Source organism: Eleutherodactylus coqui, chromosome 8 (genome assembly GCF_035609145.1).
Source record: "Eleutherodactylus coqui strain aEleCoq1 chromosome 8, aEleCoq1.hap1, whole genome shotgun sequence".
In the NCBI taxonomy this organism is placed as follows: Eukaryota; Metazoa; Chordata; class Amphibia; order Anura; family Eleutherodactylidae; genus Eleutherodactylus; species Eleutherodactylus coqui.
The window spans coordinates 92,062,544-92,089,436 of NC_089844.1; the positions used below are offsets into that span (position 1 = coordinate 92,062,544).

A 26,893-nucleotide genomic window follows, 5' to 3' on the forward strand; every position below is an offset into this window, starting at 1 on the left:
TGCTTCCTCCACTAAAGCACCCTCCTCCTCCTCCTCCTCCTCTGTCTCACAATCAAGATGTGTTAGCAGCAGCATGTCGCCAGCAGTCGGTGTCGCGCGGTGTGGCAGCACAGCGGTGGGCAAGCGTCAGCAGGCCGTGCTGAAACTACTCAGCTTAGGCGATAAGAGGCACACGGCCCACGAACTGCTGCAGGGTCTGACACAGCAGACCGACCGCTGGCTTGCGCCGCTGAGCCTCCAACCGGGCATGGTCGTGTGTGACAACGGCCGTAACCTGGTGGCGGCTCTGCAGCTCGGCAGCCTCACGCACGTGCCATGCCTGGCCCACGTCTTTAATTTGGTGGTTCAGCGCTTTCTGAAAAGCTACCCACGCTTGTCAGACCTGCTCGTAAAGGCGCGCCGGCTCTGCGCACATTTCCGCAAGTCCCACACGGACGCTGCCACCCTGCGCACCCTGCAACATCACTTTAAGCTGCCAGTGCACCGACTGCTGTGCGACGTGCCCACACGGTGGAACTCTACGCTCCACATGTTGGCCAGGCTCTATGAACAGCGTAGAGCTATAGTCGAATACCAACTCCAACATGGGCGGCGCAGTGGGAGTCAGCCTCCTCAATTCCTTTCAGAAGAGTGGGCCTGGTTGGCAGACATCTGCCATGTCCTTGGTAATTTTGAGGAGTCTACCCAGGTGGTGAGCGGCGATGCTACAATCATTAGCGTCACCATTCCTCTGCTATGCATCTTGAGAAATTCCCTGCAAACCATAAAGGCAGCTGCTTTGCGCTCGGAAACGGGGGCGGGGGAAGACAGTATGCCGCTGGATAGTCAGGGCACCCTCCTGTCTATTTCTCAGCGCGTACAGGAGGAGGAGGAGGAGCATGAGGAGGATGAGGAGGAGGGGGAAGAGACAGCTTGGGCCGCTGCTGACGGTACACCGGCTGATTGCCTGTCATCCTTTCAGCGTGTATGGCCTGAGGAGGAGGAGGAGGAGGAGGAGGAGGATCCTGAAAGTGATCTTCCTAGTGAAGACAGCCATGTGTTGCGTACAGGTACCCTGGCACACATGGCTGACTTCATGTTAGGATGCCTTTCTCGTGACCCTCGCGTTGCACGCATTCTGGCCACTACGGATTACTGGGTGTACACACTGCTCGATCCACGGTATAAGGAGAACCTGCCCACTCTGATTCCCGAAGAGGAAAGGGGTTCGAGAGTGTTGCTATACCACAGGACCCTTGCGGACAAGCTGATGGTAAAATTCCCAGCCGACAGCGCTAGTGGCAGAAGGCGCAGTTCCGAGGGCCATGTTGCAGGGGATGTGCGTAGATCGAGCAGCATGTACATCCCAGGCAGTGCAACAGTCTTTAAGGGCCTGGCCAGCTTTATGGCTCCCCACCAAGACTGTGTCACCGCTCCCCAGTCACGGCTGAGTCGGCGGGAGCACTGCAAAAGGATGGTGAGGGAGTACGTAGCGGATCGCACGACCATCCTTGGTGACGCCTCTGCCCCCTACAACTACTGGGTGTCGAAGCTGGACACGTGGCCTGAACTAGCCCTGTATGCCCTTGAGGTGCTTGCTTGTCCTGCGGCTAGCGTGTTGTCGGAGAGGGTGTTTAGTGCGGCTGGGGGAATCATCACAGATAAGCGTAGCCGCTTGTCAACCGACAGTGCCGACAGGCTAACACTCATCAAGATGAACAAAGGCTGGATTTCCCCAGACTTCTGTTCTCCACCAGCGGACAGCAGCGATACGTAAGCAATACGTAGGCTGCACCCGCGGATGGAAGCTACGTTCTCTCTCACCATCCAAAACGGGGACATTTCTGCTTCATCAATCTGTGTCTAATATTCCTCCTCCTCCTCCTCCTGCTCCTCCTCCTGAAACCTCACGTAATCACGCTGAACGGGCAATTTTTCTTAGGGCCACAAGGCTCACTCAAATAATTTTTCAGAACAATTTTTATAAGTTTCAATGCGCTTAAAAGCATTGGAACTTTAACTTGAACCAATTTTTCGTTACACTGGGCTGCCTCCAGGCCTAGTTACCACTTAAGCCACATTAACCAAAGCGATTAATGGGTTTCACCTGCCCTCTTGGCTGGCCATGGCCAATTTTTGGGATGTACATTAGTACTGTTGATACAGCAATTTTTGTGGGCCCTCGCCTACAGTGTAATCAAATTAATTTTTAGCCCACCTGCATTACAGCTGACGTTACCTCAGCTGTGTTGGGCAATGCAATGGGATATTTCTATGTACCGCCGGTGGCTTCCTGGCACCCACCCAGGCAGTGGGTCCACAGGGAGTTAAACCTACATGTGTCCACTTGTAAAGAACCCCAGTCTGACTGGGGCATGCAGTGTGGGCCGAAGCCCACCTGTATTACGCACGACATTACTACCTCAGCTGTGTTGGGCAATGCAATGGGATATTTTTGTGTACCGCCGGTGGGTTCCAGGGAGCCACCCATGCTGTAGGTGCACACTGAGTTTTTAATACATCTGTACACTTCTAAAGAACCCGTCTGACTGGGGCATGCAGTGTGGGCCGAAGCCCACCTGTATTACGCACGACATTACTACCTCAGCTGTGTTGGGCAATGCAATGGGATATTTCTATGTACCGCCGGTGGCTTCCTGGCACCCACCCAGGCAGTGGGTCCACAGGGAGTTAAACCTACATGTGTCCACTTGTAAAGAACCCCAGTCTGACTGGGGCATGCAGTGTGGGCCGAAGCCCACCTGTATTACGCACGACATTACTACCTCAGCTGTGTTGGGCAATGCAATGGGATATTTTTGTGTACCGCCGGTGGGTTCCAGGGAGCCACCCATGCTGTAGGTGCACACTGAGTTTTTAATACATCTGTACACTTCTAAAGAACCCGTCTGACTGGGGCATGCAGTGTGGGCCGAAGCCCACCTGTATTACGCACGACATTACTACCTCAGCTGTGTTGGGCAATGCAATGGGATATTTCTATGTACCGCCGGTGGCTTCCTGGCACCCACCCAGGCAGTGGGTCCACAGGGAGTTAAACCTACATGTGTCCACTTGTAAAGAACCCCAGTCTGACTGGGGCATGCAGTGTGGGCCGAAGCCCACCTGTATTACGCACGACATTACTACCTCAGCTGTGTTGGGCAATGCAATGGGATATTTTTGTGTACCGCCGGTGGGTTCCAGGGAGCCACCCATGCTGTAGGTGCACACTGAGTTTTTAATACATCTGTACACTTCTAAAGAACCCGTCTGACTGGGGCATGCAGTGTGGGCCGAAGCCCACCTGTATTACGCACGACATTACTACCTCAGCTGTGTTGGGCAATGCAATGGGATATTTCTATGTACCGCCGGTGGCTTCCTGGCACCCACCCAGGCAGTGGGTCCACAGGGAGTTAAACCTACATGTGTCCACTTGTAAAGAACCCCAGTCTGACTGGGGCATGCAGTGTGGGCCGAAACCCACCTGCATTAACCCTTTCCAGTCCACTGTGTGACCTGTGAAGACATTAGGGTTTAAGGCTGTACAGCTCCGTTGTTGGTAGACGTCCGTCGGGGTTCTCTTACTGTATATTGCCAGCCTCTCTGCTGTCGGAGCCTATCCTACGTGTCAGCTCATGCAGTACTGGCTTTAGCCAGCATATAGCGCCGTTGTATAACGGCAGAAAAAGAGTAAGCCCCCTAGGAAAACCATATACAAATTGGATTGGAAAGGGTTAAGCACAACATTACTACCTCAGCTGTGTTGGGCAATGCAATGGGATATTTCTATGTACCGCCGGTGGCTTCCTGGCACCCACCCATGCTGTAGGTGCACACGGAGTTTTTACTACATCTGTACACTTATAAAGAACCCCAGTCAGACTGGGGCATGCAGTGTGGGCCGAAGCCCACCTGCATTAAGCACGACATTACTACCTCAGCTGTGTTGGGCAATGCAATGGGATATTTCTGTGTACCGCCGGTGGGTTCCAGGGAGCCACCCATGCTGTGGGTCGACAGGGACTTCACAATAGGGAGTTGTACCTGCCTGTGTCTATGAATTAAAAAGCCCGGTCTGACTGGGGCATGCAGACACCTTGACAGAATGAATAGTGTGTGGCACATAGGTTCCCCATTGCTATGCCCACGTGTGCAGCTCCTGATGGCGGTGGCACAGGATTCTATTTCTCATTGCTTCTGTACAGCATTGTGGGCTATCGCCCCGCCCCTTTTAAAGAGGGTCGCTGCCTAGCCGTGCCAACCTCTGCAGTGTGTGCCTGCGGTCCCTCGTCATGGCAGACGCAATTCTAAATAGACATGAGCGTGGTGTGGCATGAGGGCAGCTGAAGGCTGCGCAGGGACACTTTGGTGTGCGCTGTGGGGGGGAGGGGGGGCGGTTGGGCAGCATGTAACCCAGGAGAAGTGTCAGTGGAGTGTCATGCAGGCAGTGATTGTGCTTTGTTGGAGGTAGTGTGGTGCTTAGCAAAGGTATGCCATGCTAATGAGGGCTTTTCAGAAGTAAAAGTTGTTGGGAGGGGGGGGGCCCACTCTTGCCGGTATTGTGGCTTAATAGTGGGACCTGGGAACTTGAGATGCAGCCCAACATGTAGCCCCTCGCCTGCCCTATCCGTCACTGTGTCATTCCCATCACTTTCCTGAATTGCCCAGATTTTCACACATGAAAACCTTAGCGAGCATCGGCGAAATACAAAAATGTTCTGGTCGCCCATTGACTTCAATGGGGTTCGTTGTTCGAAACGAACCCTCGAGCATCACGGGAAGTTCGTTACGAATAACGAACACCCGAACATTTTGGTGTTCGCTCATCTCTAATTATTATTATTATCTTGGGATAACCGCCTTAAGGGTATGGCCACATGGGGCAGATTTGCTGCAGAGTGTCCGCAGCGGACATTTTGCAGTACAAAAAATCTACATCAAAAACCGCACTATTTGGTATGGATTTTGATGCAAAATTTGGTGCAGAGTTCACCCCTCGATTCTAAGATGTGGCTTCCACACCGAAAATCTACGGTCGTAATTCACACGTGGCAGATTTGCGGCTGATTTTCAGCAGATTTCATGGCTTCATTTCGATATCTCTGACCGTGCCACTGAAATGAATGGAGCGGTGGTGCGCATGCGTGATAATCGCTCCAGCATTCAGGAATGTTTGGGACCCCTGTTCTGATGATTGGTGTGGATCCCAGTGGTCGGACCCTCAGTGATCAGTTAGTTATCTTCTATCCTGTGAATAGGGTATTTCTTTTGGTGGGACAACCCCTTTAAACTTTCCCACTTTCTCCCCTTTCCTCCCCTCTGAGTAGTGATGGGCTCACCTAGTTACTTGGCACCATAGCAATTACCATACGTGCTCCCCTGGTAGTTACGGCCATGGTTGTCAGGTGGTCCAAGTTTGGTTTAGTAGAAACACCGGATACCGGCAATCGCATTAAAGTGATTAGAAAGTAAATAAAAGTTAAAGTTTTAGCTCCCCTCATGGATCCGATTTATCCGTGGACCTTACCCCAGCTTTTGCACACGTGCCCACTGCCAAAACGTCCGACGCATGCGGGAAAAGCTGGTGATTGCTGGGGTAAGTTTAAAATCTCCCCGCACTTGGCTACTAAATGTAGCCGACAGCCTGGAGATCTCACGGCGGGCCGCAGTATGGTTCTTGATCACGCGATCGCCGTTATCCAATGGATAATGGCAATCATGTAAAAGTAAAAAAAAAGCTAAAGCTTCACCTCCCGTCACAGATCCGAACCGTGAGGCGAGGTGAAATTACTTACCTAAAGCCTGCGACGATGTTCCCCCGACGGGATCCTTATCCATGGACCTTTCCCCAGCTTTGGCGCATGCGCCCGTTGCCAAGATGACAGATGCAAGCACAGAAGCTGGGAAGGGGCCTGGGAAATTTAAAATCTCCGTGCTCCTGGCTACTAAAGCTAGCCAAGAGCCTGGAGCAGTGACCGAGGGCCGCGATGAGTGATCCCCAGTCACGTGATCGCCGTTATCCAATGGATAATGGCGATCACATAAAAGGTAAAAGACAGTTAAAGTTTGATGCTCTGTTCAGTTTGGGCCCCGTTGTGCATCCAGACAGAAGATTAGGGCCACAATGGCTATGTTTCTTAACATGGGGGGATCCATTTTGGGGTGAAAGTCTTCATTCCTATGTGTGCTATCCAAAAAACACGGTTTTTAAAATGACACAATTGCTAAAAGAATAAAAATCTTAATTATTTCCTTCTGCTTTGCCTAGATTCATTCAAAAACTGTGGGGTCAAAATACACAGTACACCCCTAGATGAATTTGTTAACGGGTCTAGTTTTCAAAATGGGGTCATTTGTGGGGTCTTCTGTCGTTTTTTGTCGCTCAAAGGCTCTACAAGTGGGCAATGGGGCCTAAAATGCCTTCAAGCAAAATGTCTGTTCTGAAAGCCTCTGGCTGCTCCTTTCGGTTTGGGCCCTGTTGTGCATACAGACTGAAAATTAGGGCCACAATATGTATGTTTCTGAACACGGGGCAAACAGGGGTATCCATTTTGTCGTGCAAATCCTAATTCTCATGTGCATTCTAAAAAAAAAATCCTGTCTTTAAAATGACATATTTGCAAAAATATTGCATTGATTCCTGAAAAGAAACTGTGGGGTCAAAATACTCCTGACACCCCTCAGTGAATACATTAAGGGGTGTAGTTTTTAAAATGGGGTCACTTGTAGGGGTGTCTATCATTCGAGCACCTATAAGCCTTACAATCTTGGCTTTGTATAGGAAAACAAAGTGTTCCTCAAAAAGTTAATAATTAATGTTAAATTTGTACATCTCGTAAATGGTTAAAAAAAAATGAAATGATGATGTGCATCGAGAATAAAGTAAACAGATGGAAATATATAGCTTTGCAAAAATTTCTATATTATGTTTCCACACATTTGAGATATTGCAGTTGAAAACATGAAAATAAGATGATTTTTTTTTTCAAATTTTCCCAATTTTGACGTTTTTAATAAATATACACAAATTCTATCGATCTATTTTTACTGCCTAGACTGTCTATTAGAGCAACATTTGCCTCTGGCAAAACATTTTTTTAATCCCTGCCCCCCTCACATGATCACATTCAGAAGGTCTCTGTGTATTGCAGTCATTTCTTTGCAATGTAGCTCCAGTCTGATGCTTATCAAGCACCATTTTGAGAGTGAGATTTTTTTTTTACTTTAAGTTCCACATTAATCCCACGATGCATCAGCACAGCATTAGCTCAAAGCTATAAGATTTTTGGCTGCTTGGAGGGAGGGGGGGGGGGGGGGTGGTAGTAGTTTATTATTACTTTCTATAGTCACGTAAATAAGCTATTGCCCATAAGTATACAGTCAGGAGGATGAGCTGTGATCTCCTTCATAATACCTGTGTGACAGGAGCTGTGTGATCATCATCAGTAACTGTGACAGGAATGTCAGTGTGCCCCTTCAGGCAGGATTCATGCAACCACATAACAGAGACTAAGAAACTGACTAGTAACTGAACACACAACCCCAAGTAGATCTGAGCTGGTCAGAACTGAGATCACCCGACCATCTGAGGAGGAAGAGGCCGGGAGTTTCAGACAGAAATAACTAACTAATCAGGGTACCACTAGCTTACTTTTATATACTGCGGGGATAACTACATAGTACATAGCAGTGGCCTTTAATTTTTTTCCTTATAGCTGGGATTGGGGAAAACAAGAAAAGAAAAAAAAAAAAAGACTGTTCTGCACAGGATGCCATCTAACCAAAGGCCCTGGTACAATCCATCTCGCGTATATCCACACCTACCGTAACATAATTGCTTCCATAGAATACAAATACGCCGACATCATTGTATTTTACACATTTATTATTATTTAAAAGGTCATTTTCTTTACAGATATACACATAAAGCCTCGGCATTTTCCCTTTTCCACGAGTTCTTCTCTGGGTAACAAAACAAACTCTAAGTGCAAAATATAAAATAGCTCGCCACAAACAAACACAGATGTGATATAGTGTATCAAAGTATAAAAGACTATACAATAGAGGACAGACAAAAGAAAAATATACATCTGTACAAAGTGCATTTTTCAGTGTGTTGTAGGTTTACAAAAAGGACCCGAAATACAAAGAAAGTCGCTGATCCCTATGCGAGGAGATGCGAGGAGGCACGAGAACCTGCATTTGCTCTTACCACATCTTCTATTCAAAAAAAAAAAAGCAAAAAACAATAGTAAGAGGACCCGTCACATTCCCCAATCAGTGGGGCGGTTGCATAGCTCTACAGCCGCATCCCCGCTGGCTCCAATGGCGGTTTTCACTTTTTGCTGTACAAGCCCCCATTTACCCGTCTCTGTTCCCGTTAGCTGCGAAGTACAGCCTTGGTATTCTGTACCGGGGGGCGGTCTGCACCACTTAGTATCCGTCTTACCGAACAAGTGGAGACAACCCCAACAGAATACCAGTGCCGGACGTCATATGTAATGGGAGGCAGTGCGGATGGGGTGGGTGTACCATAGGGAGCGTCTGCATCAGAGGAGCCACAGGGACAGTGGACCCCACTGATTGGAGACTGTGATAGGGTCTCTTCAAGGGCTTCTTTAAGCATTGGAGGCCTGTGCCTTCCTGTACATTTTTTTTTGCAAAAAGCAGTGAATTCACACGCGGCAGATTTGTTGCAGAAATGATTGTGTCTGAATATCTGTTCTATACATGTCACTGGAGGTGTTTTGGCAGCAAGCGCGTGGATTTCTGCAAACCCCATTCAGATCAACGGGGCAGCTGCAACAAATCTGTTGCATGCAACTCACCCAAGCGCAAAAAAAAAAAAAAGATCCACCATTTTTACATGTCAGCACTGATGAGTCCGAATACTCAGCGTAGTAGGACCAGTGTTTTTGCATCTTTATTCCCCCCCCCCCCCTTAAAAAAATGAGTATGAGCTCCAATAGAGACCTATGAAGCTCTCCTTACCTTATTTTTCTCTCTTTTTGAAAGCAGCTCGTTATGGAGAAAATTAGTATTATGGTCATTAAAGGGATTGTCTGGCGAGAGAAAAACTTACCGGATCCATTCCTGGTCACATGGTACTGATCTCATGCTTTCTATGTCATGGCCGATGCAGAGAAGCGGGTTGCATTAGTGTCACAGACAAAGGAAGGGGAAAAGAAGCCTCCGTACCATGTAACCCCGTGTTGCAACAGGCCGTGTTGGCACTGCTGAACTCCGCCTGAATTGGTTAGTTTTTTTTCTCGCCGGACATCCCCTTTAACCTCTGAGGGGAATTACATTAGTGAAATCCTAATTTGTTCAGCCTTCCATCCATCTATACACACCGCTATATGGAATCCGATACAAACCTCATTCTGAAGAGTATTTCCTCTAAAAACTTAAAATTGCCCATATATTACTAATCTAGTAATGACACTTCTAGCCAAAGTGTGATAACGAGGGTCTTCTAACATATAGCTATCTCCAACCTCAGAGGGAAGGCCGTTAAAAAATCTGATCATCTCCCTCTGCGGTCTCCTATCTTACATCGTATAAAGTTATTGTATAGATACAACAGTTTTCTGTCATTTCTGGCGAACGCTTCATTCAGATCCTATTGCAATTCCCTGATACTATTTTTTTGTCTGCAGTACCACTTATCACCACTTTGGATGACAAATCTTCTCTATAGACATCAATGCAATAGCGCCCCCCAGCTGTAGCTGAGCTCCCCAAACATATCTATCAAATAGAATTCTGGGCTGAACTGCAGGTACCTCCCGGAAATAACAGCATATTGTTCTGCTCGGTAGACTATAAAGCCGTATGTTCTAACAAAGGAAGGACTACCCTTTATGATGCACTAAATTGACTCCCTACTGACACTCTTATAATCACTGCACTAAAAATTTGTTCTAGAATGCTTAAAAGGAAGTTTGTCTCCTAATTTTAGAAGCTACAAAAAATATACTGTTCAGTGTGCGGTGTTAGAAGGAATCCATTGTTACATTTGTTTTCAGTGTGTCTCCACACTCCAGATATAACTTAGGTTTGTCGCGTGCCACATGCAAATTAGCGGCGGAGCGTCTGAGGGGCGGTCCAGCTCTGCCTGCGGCCTGGGATCTCTCAAACACCGCCCTATTCCTTGCTTAGAGATGTTTCCAGCTTCGCCGCTAAGATATCATGCGTTTCACCATCAGTCTGTGGCAAGTAGGCGTTACAGCGCCTGCGCCTGATCGTTCAGTGCGGTGCAAGTGCATTAATGGTGGAATGCATGATGTTTCCAGCAGGTGGAGCTAGAGATGTCACCAAGCAAGGAATGGGCCGGTTTTTGCAAGGATGAGCAGGAAGAGAGCCCGGACTGCAGGCAGAGGTGGATCGCTAATTAGACGGTCCACCGCTGATTTGCATATAACGTTCGACAAACTTTACAAGGGATATCTGGAGAGTGGAGACACGCTGAAAATAAACAGAGGTAACAACGGATTCCTTATAATTTGACAGTATAGTATATTGTTTGTAGCCCAAAAATTAGGTGACAGACTTCCTATAATAGTAGAGCAACTTGGCATCAGTTGTGCCAAGATGGCATCCCCTTCTCATACGCCCTATAAGAGCATGCGAACACAATAGAGCAAGGTCCTCCTTCATGTCCCAGAAAGGTGTTGTGCGAGGTTAGAAAAACATGGCAGCAACATGTGCAAGAAACAGCACCACCCGTGGCCATCTGGGTAACATCTGGTATTACAACGATGCCACATTCACTTGAATGCTATAATTCCAGACACAGCCAATGCACTAAAGAGGTGCCGTTTCTGGAAGAAAGCAGCCATGTTTTCCGAATCTCTTGCCACCCATTTAAAGCCATCTTCTCATTTCAGGGCAAGATTCTATAGCAGGATTGGCACAGTGCCAGGTGGCATACTACCGGCACTTGTTCGCAGCTGTCCCTCCAATCTGCCGATTTCTAAGTCCTGGTTTTGGTTGTTCAAGATGGCTGCTGCAATTTCCTAACTATCTAATGCACACTGTTCTCTGATTGGGCAGCACTGATCATGTGAGCAGCTTTGGCTACTCAGAGAGCAGGAATAGCATATTGGTAGTCTAACACTACCAATGCACTGTGAGGATTAGGTAGTCTGAAGGTTACGTCAGCCATCTTGGTCGGCCATATTCGGGAACCAGAACCAGTAGATTGGAAGCCTGGCTGGGAAGAACAACTGCAGCCAATGTATTCCCCCTTCACAGTCCTGGATCTGAATTTGGTCTCAAAACTGCAGGGTCACTTTACAGGGAATCTATCACCATCTTTTTTTTTGCACCCCTCCCTGAGAGCAACACAAAGTAGTGACAGTCACACGGATTACAGCGATATGTCAGCTGTGTACCTGTGCAGTAGTTTGGGAGAAACTTTCATTTGATTAGTAGCAGCACATAGACAACTAGTCCTTGATATTCCCAAGCACAGTAATAGTCAGACAGCAGTCAATCAGTGGCTGAAGGGCGGGACTAGTCTGCAGCTCATGAACATCCAGGACTACTTCTTGTAGACCTCTATGCATGTAGTGCTGAGAAAATGTAAGTTTCTCCCAAACTACTGCACAGATACAAACATATCACTGCAATCACTGTGACTGGCACTATTTTATGCTGTGCTCAGAGAGGGGTGCAAAAAGATGGTGACAGTCTCTTTAATAGTAGATGTACACAGACACATTTCTCTAGGTAAGAAGACTTGGCATACTTACATAATTAAAGAGTAACTACACTAACTTTTTACATATCATAGAGACATGTCAAAAGTATTCATTAGTGAGGGTCCACCTTCCGAGACTCATGCGGATCGCTAGTATGAGGGTGCTACAGCAATCACTCAAGCATTGTGCCCACTCGGCCATCATCACTGGTTCTTGGCTGCTCCTAGCACAGAACCTTTATATGGGTCGAGTTCAGCTGCCGAAAACCAGAGAAGATAGCCAAGCGGGCACAATGGTTGGGTGAGCGCTGCAGCCCTCTCATTCTAGCAATTAGCAGGGGTCTCAGAAGTGAAACCCCCACTGATCAATACTTTTCTCATGTTCTCTAAGATATGTCAAAAGTTAGCTGAAAGTGTAGTTACTCTTAAAAAAAAAATTAAAAAAATGAAACTATAAAATATCTAAAAATATTTTTTTAAAAACAAAAAAAAACACATTATTGATTCGGCATAAAACTATACGAAATGTTCTATAAAACCGGCCTCTGCGTCGGTGAAGCTGTGCGCCGGCTCTTCGGGCTGTGAGGTCCTTTGTGAATGATGCATGGACACTTGTAAGACTGCAGAATCTACATTCCGAGCAGGCACCAGAGCACGGTGAGCGCGGCCACGATGCCATTAAGTATTGCCATGGTGTAGCCCATGTGGAATGAATGACCCGTCATTCTCCTAAAAAGAAGCAGGAATACAGTATTAGACAAGACACAATAGAGAAGAGACTGAAGGTTCAGGGGGGCACGCGGACGGAATATAAAACAGCAAGGAAAAGCAAAAAAAGAAGACCAAAACTTCGGCCACGCGAGGAACGGACTCTGTGAAGGTTACGCTTGGAGACACAAAAGACATGTGAGATGATGTGATTGGCGGGGGGACCCTTCATGGAATTCCTGCAAATTCTCCAATGTATCAGCATAGTATACTTTCCTTTCAAGTTCTTTGTACGAAAAATGGTGGAACCCCAGAATTCTGGAGTATTAGATGCCAGATAAAAGGAATATATTAATCATAAACACTGAATGGCCACTTTATTAGACCCCCATCTAGTAGCCCGCAGGACTACTGAATGGCCTTCAGAACAGTTGCAGTTCGTCATGACGTAGATCCCACTGGATGTTAAAGTCGTTCTACAGGATTATCGGCCCCTGTGGACAGGAAGCTTCTTGTTGTTGCTGCTAATTAGATGGAGGCGCCAACAGCTGACAGGAAGGGGTCATCAATTAATGCTGCTTGCACCAAATTCCGACCTCCCATCAGCACGGTGCAACAGAAATCTGGATCCATCTGTTGCTTAGTGATACAATTTTTGCTCTCTTCTGTCCGCTGGACTTTCGCCTTTCTCGTTCTTTTGGACAGCAATGGCGCTGGAACTGGCCGTCAGCTGTTATCGCCCATCCATGCTAAGGAAGGGCGGGTTGTCTATTCAGACACGTTAGTTGGAGTGTCAGCACTGTATTCGGATGCAGTTTGCTTGACTGTGCAGCGTCTGTTCATCAAAGGATTCTTGACATCCTCCTCTGACCCCTTTGTTGTTTAAATCCACAGGATCCCCTTTCGCTGGATGCCTTTCCTCAATAACGCCATTCTCTGTATACTCTTCCCCCTCTGCACTAGAATACCCACGGTTGGTGTTGATCCTGCCCCCGCTAGTCTACGACCGATGACCGGGCTTCGTCGCTGGATTTTCCCATTTAATGTAGATTTGCGCTGAAACTGAACCATGGAGAACTTGTCACGTGATTTGATGCTGCAGTCCGAGTATAATTTACGTACAGGGAAGTGAGAGCCCAAGTAGTACAATCACCAGAGGTCCGGGGTTTGTAATAAAGTGGCCAATCAGTGTAAATTTCTATGAATTGAGCCGTCTACAAGCATGTAAATATGTGCAAGAGCAGAAAAGAAAACAAAGTACGAGCCAAGAACATCCGCGAAGGAAGAAGCCGGCTCTACGGGAGATACTTTAATCGCTTCGCAATGAATCTGGAGAACAGATTAAAAATAAATGTTCTTGCGGCTCGCAGTGCGCACAAATGTCAGCGGCAATAAAAGTTTTGAAGTATTGCCCAGACGGCCTGGTGTACGGTTTACGTGTAATCGACCTCCCAGCAGCCCGCCTTTATCTCGTGTCCGTACCTCAGCCGCCAACAACTCATTCCTCCCAGTATGAAGACGAGTTATAGAGAGCGGCGCGCTGCGTACAAACAGCCATTACAGCAGCCGAACAAAACAACTCATCTAACTAGTTCTCCCTGGTTTTTATGTCTCAGTGCATTTCATTGTACTCCTCCGACTCCCAGGTTATAAGCGTCCCGCGAGGATAATACCGACACCGGTGAGAAATTTGAAAGAGATGAACATATACATAAGAGTCGCCATCTTTATAACCAACCTGCCATGAAATAACAATTCTGAAGCTTATTTTCTTGCAACTCTGCTGTTCCTCTGTTATTCCTCCTGGAAAAGTACGAATAACCTATCAAGATTATCTTAGTCAGTGGAGCGTGTCCCTACAGAGTTTGGTCGGGAAGGGTATTGTTTTTCCTTAAGGAGAGCACCTAGTAGGTATGAGGAGACTTATAAGGCCATGCATGCTCCTCTGGGAAATATGTAAATAGGGAAGATGGAACAATACCTCTGCAGTGCCACCTATTGGAAAGCAGTATGCCTGCAAGGGAAGACGGAACAATACCCCTGCAGCGCCATCTATTAGAAGGCATTATTCCTGCAAGGGAAGATGGAACCATACCTCTGCAGCGCCACCTATTGGAATGCAGCATTCCTGCAGGGGAAGGTGGAACAATACCTTCCTTTGCAGCGTCATCTACTGGAAGGCAGTGTTCCTGCAAGTGAAGACGGAACAATACCTCTGCAGCGCCACCTATTGGAAGGCACCTTTCCTGCAAGTGAAGACGGAACAATACCTCTGCAGCGCCACCTATTGGAAGAAGAAACAATTCCCAGTCATTGTTATAAGGCTTATCTAAAGAGTCCAACTGACTTGCAGGAATGCTGCCTTCCAATAGGTGGCGCTGCAGTGAAATTGTTCCATCTTCCCTACAGAGTTTAACACGGTCATAATTGATTTGACTATGTCATAGAATATAGGCTTAGGTCCTCCCACACATTTCAGCGCTTCAGGCGACAAAAGAATGCCATTGTCGAAGGTCAAATGCAGCAGTTTTGGCATCACATAAAAGGTCGACAGTGCGTAAGACCTCTATAAATATGTCGCCGGGTGATTTTTTTTTGCTTTCTTTACCAACACTTTACATTTTTGGGTTCCATAAGATAGCGATTTTTGCCAGTCTCGAATAGAATGTGCCAAGCAAAATGGAGTCGGCGTTAAATGACTTGCGACTGGAGTAACTGCGCACCGCAGCGGCGGAAAATTTCTTCATTCGTATCCCAATCACGGCAAGTGACCTTGATCAGGGGTGGAGGTTGTTGCTGGACAAAGTCGCCGACTGGGACGTGTGATCACTTTCCATGTTTCAGGCGCATACAGCGCAGTTGGGATCACAATAGTGTACAGAAGTTGTATCTTGGTTTGTAATGGGAGTGAGGCGGTGACCCTTATGGGGGGTAGAGGTTGGAAAGATGCCCACACCTTCCCGATGAGATGCTGGACATCATGTTTGACATCCCCGTCACTGGCGATTGTGCTTCCTAAGTAGACACAGAACACAGGGACATCCCATTGCCATGGGACATTGCAACATCCACTAGTCAATACATTTCCAAGAGTAATAACAGAGGAACTTCAGAGTTGTAAGAAAAGATGGTTCAAAATTTGTTTACATAGCACTCGCCTATATAAATATAGCCTCAAAGGGGGTTTTACCACTATAGACATTCATCCCCGATTCCAGAATAGAAAATAACAGTCCGATCACTGGGACCCCCAATGTTCCTGAGGACTGCACCGCCAAACACCCCTGTGACTGGGAGGGTGGTATACGACTGCCGCGGCATTCACTTCTATAGGATGGATGCAGATTACTGAGCTCATTGGTGGTAAAACTCCTTTAAAACTACAAATCACTAGTGGCACTAATGAAGGGTCAAAACCACAAATCTGAGGCCGAGCCGCACTCTCCATGATGAAAAGCAGCCGCTTCTTGACGTCTTCCACACAATGTCAGAAACAGAAGGGAAAAATCTATCAAAACACGAAAAACGAGGGACTATAAAAATGCTGAATTACGCAGCAGCAAAAATACAGAAACCGCCGTATCTTCCCTAAGAAAGACTCAGCTTATCCAAGAACACCATCTACTGACCGATCTCTTGGCTGCAAGGATTGGAGCGGCTGCTGATTTCTGCGTTTATAGATTTTCTTCATCCAGTTAATTAACTTGCAGCCAAGGTTTCCTATTATAAATGCCGCTGCGGGGAAAATGCAGAACTCCACAGCCGCCATCCAAATAAACGGGGAAGAATAGAATTCAGAGACACACAAGAGTCCTCCGGAGGGGGAGTCACTCTGCGGCTAGAGGCCCCCATACACATTAGGGAGAAGACCCCTGAATCTGGCAGGACCAGAAGACTATCATTCATGTATGAAAGCCTCCAAACTCTCCCCTGACAAAAGGCTTCCGCAGGCTGAATTTCAACGCCCTTTTGTTCTTCCTGGTGATAAGCCATCACCAGAGGTGTCAGGCAGAGGCTAAAGGCCCATTTACACGTAGCGATTATCGCTCAAAATTCGTTCAAATGAACGAATTTTAGCAATAATCATTCAGTGTGAATGCGGAAAAAAACAAAAACAATTGCGCACTGGTTGTTCGTGGTTGTTTAAACTGAGTTTTCAGCCAGCTTAAAAAACCTTGTTATCTTCTTGTGTTGTGTAAATGCTCCCCGCTTCCCATAGGAGGTGAAGCGCTGAGCGAGAAGCGGATGAGCCGCTGGCAGGACTGTCAGTTTGAATGCTCTGCACAAGCGCTTAGCGGTGACGTCAGCACTCGTGCAGCAGTTTAAAAGACTGTCGGATCATGTAAAAGGGCCTTTACTTCTCCGCACCCATTGAAAACACATGAATCTTTGACTAAATGGAGCACTCATGTGCTTGAGAGAGTCGGGAAAAATAGCTGATGGACAAACAAACCTTTAGATGACAGCAGCTATAGGCGCACTTAAATCATTACCGCGTTTTCAGATGACTTTTCAGAATAAGTAGCCGTGAGGAACAGTACTAGATCTAGCTATTATATGACTTGCATCCTGTATTTTCCACATTTTCTCCTCTGCAGAAGTACATCTGATTTTCAGTTCTCTCAGGACTGGTACAAGGAGCCTGGCTGCTGTGCTGCTCTATGGACTGTGCTGAGAACCGCAGATCATGCTCTCTAACTGCTCTGTGACACACGCAGACATATCATCATGTAGGACGGTATACAGCAAGAGTGAGCAGTGGAGGTGTGAATAAACAGCAGCAAATAACTAATAGTTAGCACTTTCAGCAAGTCTGTGCGTTTCTTCCTCCTCTCTGATCTCATATAGTTCAATGGACACGATGACTCATCCCCCTCCTCTACCCCTGTTGTAACATCTTCTGTTAATCAGCCGACGAACAGCAGGCTAGGAGGAAGGGAGACCCCTAGTGGCCTAGATGGGCTTCACTTAACAGACAGTGGAGAGCAAATTAGAAAGGGAGACCTTTCGTTGTCAACACTTTAGATTTTTCAGCACAAAACGTAATTTTAGGTGAATAAAGTAGCGGTTTTGCTAGTCATCACACTGGACATCACATAAGTACAAGTTGTTTGAAATGTTAGGGACCATTTTAAGAAATGGGGGTGTAATGAAAAGGGGCTCTGTTATCAGGAAACCCCTTTACATAAAAAAGATTGGATTTGCATCTTTTACACAAATATGCATTTTCTCAAAGAAATATTTATTTTACGATCTTTATTACATTTTTAAATGACATGAGAAGCAATACTTACTTGAATCGCGCTGGAGACAGCGGAGTGGGCGGAAACATTCCTGGTTCAAAGGAGTCAAAATAGGTCACAGTCCAAGAAAAACTGCAGCAAGACAAACCGGCAAAGAGAGACAAAACTAGAAGACTCCAGAAGCCTAAACAGAAAGGAAAAACATGATACAAATGAGAAGGCAATTATACTGCCTATAATACACAGCAGTAAGCAGTAATGCACTGTAGACCACATCAAGCAATCACAACACAGCACCAATTAAAGCTGTTACACAATATGCTGACTACTTGCCACATTTTCTAAAAGGCACCACGTTCTTTAACCCCTTAAGGACCAGACACTTTTTAGGGATTTTACCTATATGGTGGTTTTTTACTGCCCTAGTTTTTTTCTTCAACTACCAAAATTATTCTTGCTGTGTTTTATATTCTGTGATATATGGGGCTATATTTTTATGTATTTTTTTCCCTGGCTTTTTTCTTCAATATCTTTGGTATACAGCTATACATTTTTATACATTTATTTTTATAAAAACCTTTAGGGCTCCTTTCCACAGACGGATTTCCGCCGCGTTGCCCGCAGCTATTAGGTTCTATTGAACCTAATAGCTTAATGCTCACGGTGCGGAATTCCATCGCGAAATTCCGCACCGTGAAATCACCCGACCTCACCCACTGCATGCTCTATTTGCCGCGGGTGTACGCGCGGACAGCTTCCATTGCAGTCAATGGAAGCCGTCCGTCACGCTATCTTCTGCTGAAGCACAGCGGAAGATAGCGTGAAACCGCTTCCCTGCCCACCGCGTCATATGACGCGGCCGGCACATCATGTGATGCTGTGGGCGTGTCATATGACGCGGCCGGCGCATCACGCGCTCTATTGCGCATGCGCGCCGAAGTGTCATGTGGGACGGAGGACGCCGGATCCGGAGGTAAGTATTGGGATCTCTTGGGGGCGCTGTGACGGGCTCCGCCGAAGGGAAGCCTCCCTTAAGCTGAGTTCACACAGGGCGGATTTGCTGCCGAAATTCCGTCCGGAATTTCGCTGCGGCACACCCGCCTGCGGACGCTAATCCCGGGATTAGCCAGCCATGTGGACGAGATTTGTCAAAAATCTCGTCCACAAGGGGCGGACAATCCGTTCTGACAAAGCCGGCATAAGCTGGCGCGGATTACCCGACTGCAGCATGTCTATTTTTTTTTTTCTTGTTGCAACCGCGCTCTCCTCTATGGGAGAACCCACCGCAACGGAAAAGCATGCGGCCCAGCCTCTCCAAAACCTGTGGCTAAGTACCGCAGGTTTTGAAGCAGCGCTTTCCCAGCAGAAATCTCGCAGTTTTTCGCTGCAGCAAAACCGCAAGATTTTCGGTGGGATTCTGCCCTGTCAGAACCTAGCCTTAGGATTCACAGATGCTTTAATCCCAGTGTGAATGGCCCCTGAAATGTGCAGCTGACCTATGCTGGCTGTATAGGGACAGATTAACATTTAAACAATCGTTCATCCCAGTACGGCCGGTTTAACACAAATGAGTCAGATTCCGCATGGAAAAGCCCGCAGCGGAGTCCAGCTCTGACCCCGCATACCTTCGCTTTCTGTATTGCGGACCCTCACTGTCGGTCATGCACAATGCAGTGGCCTTTCAGCAGCTCGGCCCTACTGAACTGAAAGCCACTAAGAAATGTAGAGCCTGGTATGCAGAGAAGAGGCCGGAGCGTTCACCTGAGCCTTGCTGCCTCTTCCAGCAGCTGATTGACTGTGGTCCCAGTAATCTATCCTAAGGAAAGGTGATCAATATCCTAACCCTTGAAAACCCTTTTAAAGAGAAGTAAAACCGCATAGATATACATCCCCCAGATAGATTGATGCATATTTGCTTAGTCTGGCGTGTTTTTAAGTAAACTTTTGTAACACCTCAATTTTTAGGCTGGGTTCACACTGGGCGGATTCCCACTGGAAATCCCGCGGTTTGGCCGCAGAAAAAAACGCGAGATCTCCGCCGGGAGAACCGCCGCGGGAAAACCCGCGGCGGCTTTGAAGCGGCCTGGCCGCTCGCACTTTCGTTGCGGCCGGCGCTCCCATAGAGGAGAGTGCGGCCGCAGCGGAAAGAAAAAGTAAATAGACATGCTGCATATTCTAAATCCGCGGCTGCGGTTCCTGCCTGACTTACCGCAGCGGATTGGTCATCCCGTGTGGACGAGGTTTCTGAGAAATCTCGTCCACATGGCTGGCTAATTCCGAGATTAGCAGCCGCAGGCGGATTTGCCGCGGCGAAATTTAGCGCTGAATTTCCGCGGCAAATCCGCCCTGTGTGAACCCAGCCTTACAGTTTCTATTGATATTTGCAGTTTGTCTCACATGTATTTTAAAATGGAAGCATAGAACAAATAAACAAATTAACATGAACAAACATAAAGGGTTAACTTTGTTTCACCAAATTATATCTCAATTTTTGACTCTTCAAAGTAGCCACCTCTGATATAAGAGCTTTAGGCCAGTCTCAAATGTCCGAGTTTGAATTGCAGAATTCGCGATGGTCTCCCACACAGACGATCTGCGGCATTCTGCACAAATTCAAACAAATGGAGCATTCGGATGTCCGCATAGATGAGTGAACAGCGACTGAGATTTCCACTCGCGGCAAATAAAAAAGATCGTAGCATGCTCTATTTATACATCTGTACTGCGCATGTCCGACCGCGAGCCGTGCAAACCAATCACAGTACAGATAATTCAGGTACGCGCGGACGCTGGCCAGACACAGGGTTGGATTCCATTGCGGGCTCCCACATGCGGAATCCGACCCATTCGTGTGAGACTGGCCTAACACAATCGAGGCATTCTTTCTACAATTGCATTCAGATATGGTTCAGAGATTTCTTCCCAACATTGTTGCAGAAGTTCCCACAAATGTGTCGCACTTGTAGGTTGCTTTTCTTTCACACTCTACTTTCAAGTTCATTACAAACAAGCTCAGTGGGGTTAAATCCGTGCAGTGCAGCCATTCCATTCTCTGAAGCCTACTGGCTTCTTCTTGTCTTAAAGGGGTTGTCCCGCGGCAGCAAGTGGGGTTATACACTTCTGTATGGCCATATTAATGCACTTTGTAATATACATCGTGCATTAAATGAGCCATACAGAAGTTATATACTCACCTTCCCTGCGCTGGCGTCCCCGCCTCCATGGTGCCGTCTAATTTCAATCAGGAGGCTGGAATCGGCACATGTGACGGGGCGGGGCTACGCAATGACACGTAGAAGGGGGCGGAACCAGAACGCCGCTCGTGCCCGGACCGACCAGAAGGGAGAAGACCCTTCTGCACAAGTGCGTCTAATCGGGCGATTAGACGCTGAAATTAGACGGCACCATGGAGACGGGGACGCCAGCGCAGGGAAGGTGAGTATATAACTTCTGTATGGCTCATATTTATTGCACGATGTATATTACAAAGTGCATTAATATGGCCATACAGAAGTGTATAACCCCACTTGCTGCCGCGGGACAACCCCTTTAATTACTTCTGACATAACCCAGAAGTATGTTTTGGATCATTGTCTTGCTGTAATATGAACCTCTGCCCAACTAGGCGTACACCAGAGGGTATTACATGGAGTAACAAAACACTGTGGTGTCCCTTTTTGTCCAGGGTGCCAGTCATCCTGTGCAAGCTGCCAACTCTGGATCCAGCAAACGAACCCCAGACCATCACTTACATCGCTGGTGTAAAAAGGCCAAGAGTCACAAATTATGGCGTGTGCCACAATCTGAAACTTTTATACACCAAAAATCTGGTGTACAAACCTTAATAAACTTGTCTGATTGTTCTTACCAAGTAGACTGGTTTTTACTCCATCTTCGTTTACTTTTGCAATCTGCATATCTAGAGAAGAAGAGAGACATTATATTACAACTGCTTATATAGCACTAACACATTCACATCACACCCTGATCCAAGAATCACATACAATAACCCAATCATAATGCATTGTTACCAGATGCGTATGCATAAAACCCCTTTGCAGATCAATTAAAGGGGCTGTCCACTTTCAACAGTTTTTTAACAATTTTTTTTTTACAGAATATAAAATTATACAATTTTCTAATATACATGCATTTGAAGCAACCATCAGTCCTGGACAAACAAAGATGGCCGAACTGCATCTCTGACTATGTGATGCACACTGTGCATTAGTATACATTGGTAGTCTAAGACTCTACATGCTGCTCTGCCTGCCCAGTACTGCTCACATAGGCAGCACTGGCCAATCACAGCAGCATTTAGTGTCTTTTACTAATGATGCATACTAATCCATAGTGTGCATTCGGTAGGCACAAGCGGTGCGGCCATCTTTGTTTTGCCCAGGCCTGGAGAGTTGCTTTTATGTTTTGCTCACATTCCAGTGCAGTGGCCCATCTGTATAGTCCATGGACTGAACTGTCCATAGTAACGAATGTCAAGTCAGGTGACCCACCAAACATGTCATGTGACTCCCGGTAGTCTACTGACATTGACCAGGTATCGAACATGTGAATAGTAGTTTACCGAGTAGCAAGAGTCACACAGTACTACTACAGCAGCGGATCATCACGAATGTCAGGGTCTGGGGAGAAGCATCGCTTATATTCTTCCCCGTCTTCTTTGTATGACCGTTTTTTTCCCTTTAATTTATTATCATGAAATCATCTGGAGACAGTTTTAGTTTTTTTTTAACAGTTAACTTTATTAGCAACTCTGAGTTTTAAAAAACAGATGAAAAACAAAAAAGAGCATGTCCTACTTTGGTTCGATTTTCGGATGGAAATCATCTATTCAAGTCACAGGGCGTGTTAAAAAAATACAGAGCACATTAGCATGATGCGAGTGAGATTTGGTTTTAATTATGTAACCCTGCGGACCATCAACATTTTTTTAAGAGACCCTGGAAGTGCGGAGCCTGCACATTTATAGCTGCATATTCGCATGTGAAAAATGGATGCAAAAAGGGTGAAAAATCGCTCGTTTAATCACAAAAAAAATTTGCAAAAATATGAAATAAAAAATTTATGAAAAATAAGTTTTTATTTTACGGATCGCAATCGTGCGTTAATGGATTATAGCGCTGCACACGAGCCGTCCATTGCAAAGCCATCACATTTCTTGTTTGAAGGGGTCTTCCAGGGAAAATACTATTGATGAGCCGTCTTCAGGATCGGTCATAAACAGTTGATCATTGAAATCAATGGGAGCTGCGATTACGGTATCTGCTTCTGCTCCGACCGCTGTGTATTTGCAGCACCAAAGTCCCAAATGGCAGACCCCAGCTGATCGACTAGTGATGACCTATCTTGAGGATAAATCAACAATAGTATTTTCCCTGGAAAAGCCCTTTAAGTGTCCAAATACAGAGATGAGTCACAATATTATGACCACCAGCCAAAATCCAGGGTAACCACCGTGTGCCACACGGACAGCAGCTAGATGGGCTGAGGGTGGCTCAATAAAGTGCTGGTAGGTGGTCTCAGGTATCTGGGGCCATGCTGACTGCATCCCACAGTTGCTGGAGGTTGCCTGGGGGAAGATCTATAGAGCGAACACAATGATTGAGGAGGTCCGACAGATGCTCAATTGAGTCCAAGTCTGGGGATTTAGAGGGCCAGGGAAGTACTTGGAAGTCTTGGCCGTGCTCCTCCAACCACTGTCAGACATTTCTAGCCATATGACATGTTGCATAGTCTTGCTGGAGGATCCAATCTGCCCCAGGGAAGGCAAACAGCATGTATGGTTGTACGGGATCTGCAAGGAGGGATTTATAACCAGATCGGCTCAGAGTGCCTTCCACATGGATGAGCGGGACCAGGGAATGCCAAAAAGCCTTCTGCAGACCATATTGCTGCCGCACCGCCTTGTGTTCTCCCAGCAATGGCTGCAGGGTGTTTGTTCTCTGATGTTTCTCACCTGACATGCCAACATCCATCCATGAAGCAGAAAACGTGTCTCATTGGACGACAACCCTATGCCAAGCAAAGGTTAGTATAGGTCCAGTGACCAACCGTCTGCTTCAAAGTCCCATATGCAGTACGGTTCGCTACACTGTTGTTTTAGACCCATGCCTGGTAGTCCCCTGGTTCATTTTCATGGCCCACTGTAGCGTATCAGTCACCCCTTGCGCACCTTTGTAGGCAACGTTTACTGGTCTCATCAATGGCATGTGCTGCTCCACACTGATTATTCCCAGTGATGCCATTTGTCCGGCATCACTGGGAATAATCAACAGTTCACAAATCGCGCTGTTTGAGAAATACCGCCACCTTCGGCCCGAAAGCCAATGATCAACCCTTTTTGCAACTCTGACAAATCGCCCCATTTACCCGACAACAAAGAGTGATATGTGAGCGGGCAGCCCATCGCACACCTTATATACCCACCAAGCCGGCTAACGACACGTTAGGCCCTTCAGGCGCTACCGACATCGAAAGTAGGTGGCGGTCGTAATAATGTGACTGGAGTGTGTACTTGTGGCAGGATAGTGTATATAAGTACGGATGTTACCGACGACACAGCTGACACAACAGAAGTCTTCCATCATACATTACCTTGTATCACAATATATAACACGACAAAGAGCACAGCAAGGATGCTGACAACCACAAGACAGCACACCATGGACAACAATCTGGCCGGCCATCGCTTGCCTCTCTTAGAGGTCACTACTTGGGTCTTCACTGTCCCGTTGTGTCCCGTCTGCTCCGTTTCTTCGTACAGAAGGCAGTTGAGGTTGTTGGTTTTGGCGGCAGCATTCTCCAACAAGTCACTTTCCAAGTTCCTCACCAACGAGTCTTTCTGCTCCACTCGGCGGTTAATGCTATAAGACGAGGCCGAAGCAGGAGCAACAGAGCGATGGCTGCTCCTTAACCTCCGGGCACTGGTCACGTAAGAGGCATCCATCCAGGAACCTGTAAATACAGAAGATCTGTCACTGTAAATGTAACGCCAGAAGTACATCCCCACAATCCCCTTCCCATCGTTCCCCAATCAGCATTTTTGGGGTCCGACTGCAAAGACCCATGTTAATACTGAGAACACAGGAGCCGCAGTGCTGATTCATTGGCGAATCCCCTCTAAAGTGTTCCCTGCAGAGCATCGCTTCTGGCCACCGACCGTGCAGGGAGCCGCACCATTCTCTTGAACTAGCAGCACACCGGGCCACCAGCCGCGCAGGGAGCCGCACCATTCACCTGAACTAGCAGCACAGCGGGCCACCAACCGTGCAGAGAGCCACACCATTCTCTTGAACTAGCAGCGCATCGGGCCACCAACCGTGCAGAGAGCCACACCATTCACCTGAACTAGCAGCACACCGGGCCACCAGCCGCGCAGGGAGCCGCACCATTCTCTTGAACTAGCAGCGCATCGGGCCACCAGCCGTGCAGAGAGCCGCACCATTCACCTGAACTAGCAGCACACCGGGCCACCAGCCGCGCAGGGAGCCGCACCATTCACCTGAACTAGCAGCACACCGGGCCACCAGCCGCGCAGGGAGCCGCACCATTCACCTGGACTAGCAGCACACCGAACCACCAGCCGTGCAGAGAGCCGCATCATTCACCTGAACTAGCAGCGCATCGGGCCACCAGTCGTGCAAGGAGCCGCACCATTCACCTGGACTAACAGCACACCGAACCACCAGCCGTGCAGGGAGCCGCACCATTCACCTGGACTAGCAGCACACCGGGCCACCAGCCGTGCAGGGAGCCGCACCATTCACCTGAACTAGCAGCACACCGAACCACCAGCCGTGCAGGGAGCCGCACCATTCACCTGAACTAGCAGCACACCGGGCCACCAGCCGCGCAGGGAGCCGCACCATTCACCTGAACTAGCAGCACACCGGGCCACCAGCCGCGCAGGGAGCCGCACCATTCACCTGAACTAGCAGCACACCGGGCCACCAGCCGCGCAGGGAGCCGCACCATTCACCTGAACTAGCAGCACACCGGGCCACCAGCCGCGCAGGGAGCCGCACCATTCACCTGGACTAACAGCACACCGAACCACCAGCCGTGCAGGGAGCCGCACCATTCACCTGGACTAGCAGCACACCGGGCCACCAGCCGTGCAGGGAGCCGCACCATTCACCTGAACTAGCAGCACACCGAACCACCAGCCGTGCAGGGAGCCGCACCATTCACCTGAACTAGCAGCACACCGGGCCACCAGCCGTGCAGGGAGCTGCACCATTCACCTGAACTAGCAGCGCATCGGGTCACCAGCCGAGCAGGGAGCGGCACCATTCACCTGAACTAGCAGCACACCGAACCACCAGCCGCGCAGGGAGCTGCACCATTCACCTGAACTAGCAGCACACCGAGCCACCAGCAGTGCAGGGATCGGCACCATTCACCTGAACTAGCAGCACACCGAACCACCAGCCGTGCAGGGAGCCGCACCATTCACCTGAACCACCGTGTTTTCAATATAAACATTTTAAAAGGCTGAGCATGTGTTAAAACAATAGCGCATACTTGCAAAGATGTGATTGGTGTAGCATGTACATGTCTGCCCTGGGGGCGTGGCCTGACTAGGCCCCTCCTCAGTGGGTTAACAGGGAAGAATCCAGCCTTCCTGTATCCATTAATCCAAGAGGCTGTTGAAGACCAGTAACCGAGAAGTCTGCCTCCTACGGACACTAAGCTAAAAACTGATTAGCTTGGTGCCTACAGAAGGGGTTATAACTAGTAGGAGAAGCTAACACTTTCCCTGCTTAGTGTCCGCCTCCTAGTGGCAGTAGCTATACTCACAGTCTTCAGCTGTGTCCCCCAAAGATACGGACAAGAAATTCATATTATTTTGTTTGTTTTTTTTATAGAAGAAACGTTCTTTTCATAAACATTTCTTCTGGTGTGGTTTTTTTCTATAGAGGGGTATATGAGAATACGCCCGTGGAGATGCTACACCTACAGCAGATTTTTGACCTAAAAAAAAAGAGTCGAAAGTGAAGAATCCCGCCCTCATATCCCGCTCCCCACCATGTGAAATACTCTACTGGATGCCAAGCCTCGAAACACTTCGGAGATGAAGGGAATCCCCGCCGTGGTTATCACAGCCATGCCGGAGGATCGCAGAGATTCTCCCACTGTGGTCAATGGGGGCTAGCGCTGCTGCTGACGCCGCCCCCCACTGAGAACAATGAGCGCTGCGATGTGAGAGCAAATAGCAAGATAGAACATGCTGCAA

General features: G+C 47.8%; 1 protein-coding gene across 2 annotated transcripts in view; it reads right to left on the bottom strand.

Annotated features, from left to right (window-relative positions):
- Positions 1-26,893, bottom strand: part of ARL6IP6 (ADP ribosylation factor like GTPase 6 interacting protein 6) — a 56,867-nt gene that overhangs the window by 28,104 nt on the left and 1,870 nt on the right. Inside the window, exons 2-5 of one of the 2 annotated variants that reach the window (XM_066576015.1) lie at positions 24,253-24,612; positions 21,509-21,559; positions 17,692-17,824; positions 7,853-12,418 (exon numbers count right to left, since the gene is read on the bottom strand). In XM_066576015.1, coding sequence (XP_066432112.1) covers positions 12,319-12,418; positions 17,692-17,824; positions 21,509-21,559; positions 24,253-24,604 — 636 coding nt within the window. In that variant the 5' untranslated portion in view covers positions 24,605-24,612 and the 3' untranslated portion in view covers positions 7,853-12,318. Of the gene's footprint in view, positions 1-7,852; positions 12,419-17,691; positions 17,825-21,508; positions 21,560-24,252; positions 24,613-26,893 lie in introns of those variants that run through there. The other variant, XM_066576016.1, reaches the window with a different exon arrangement.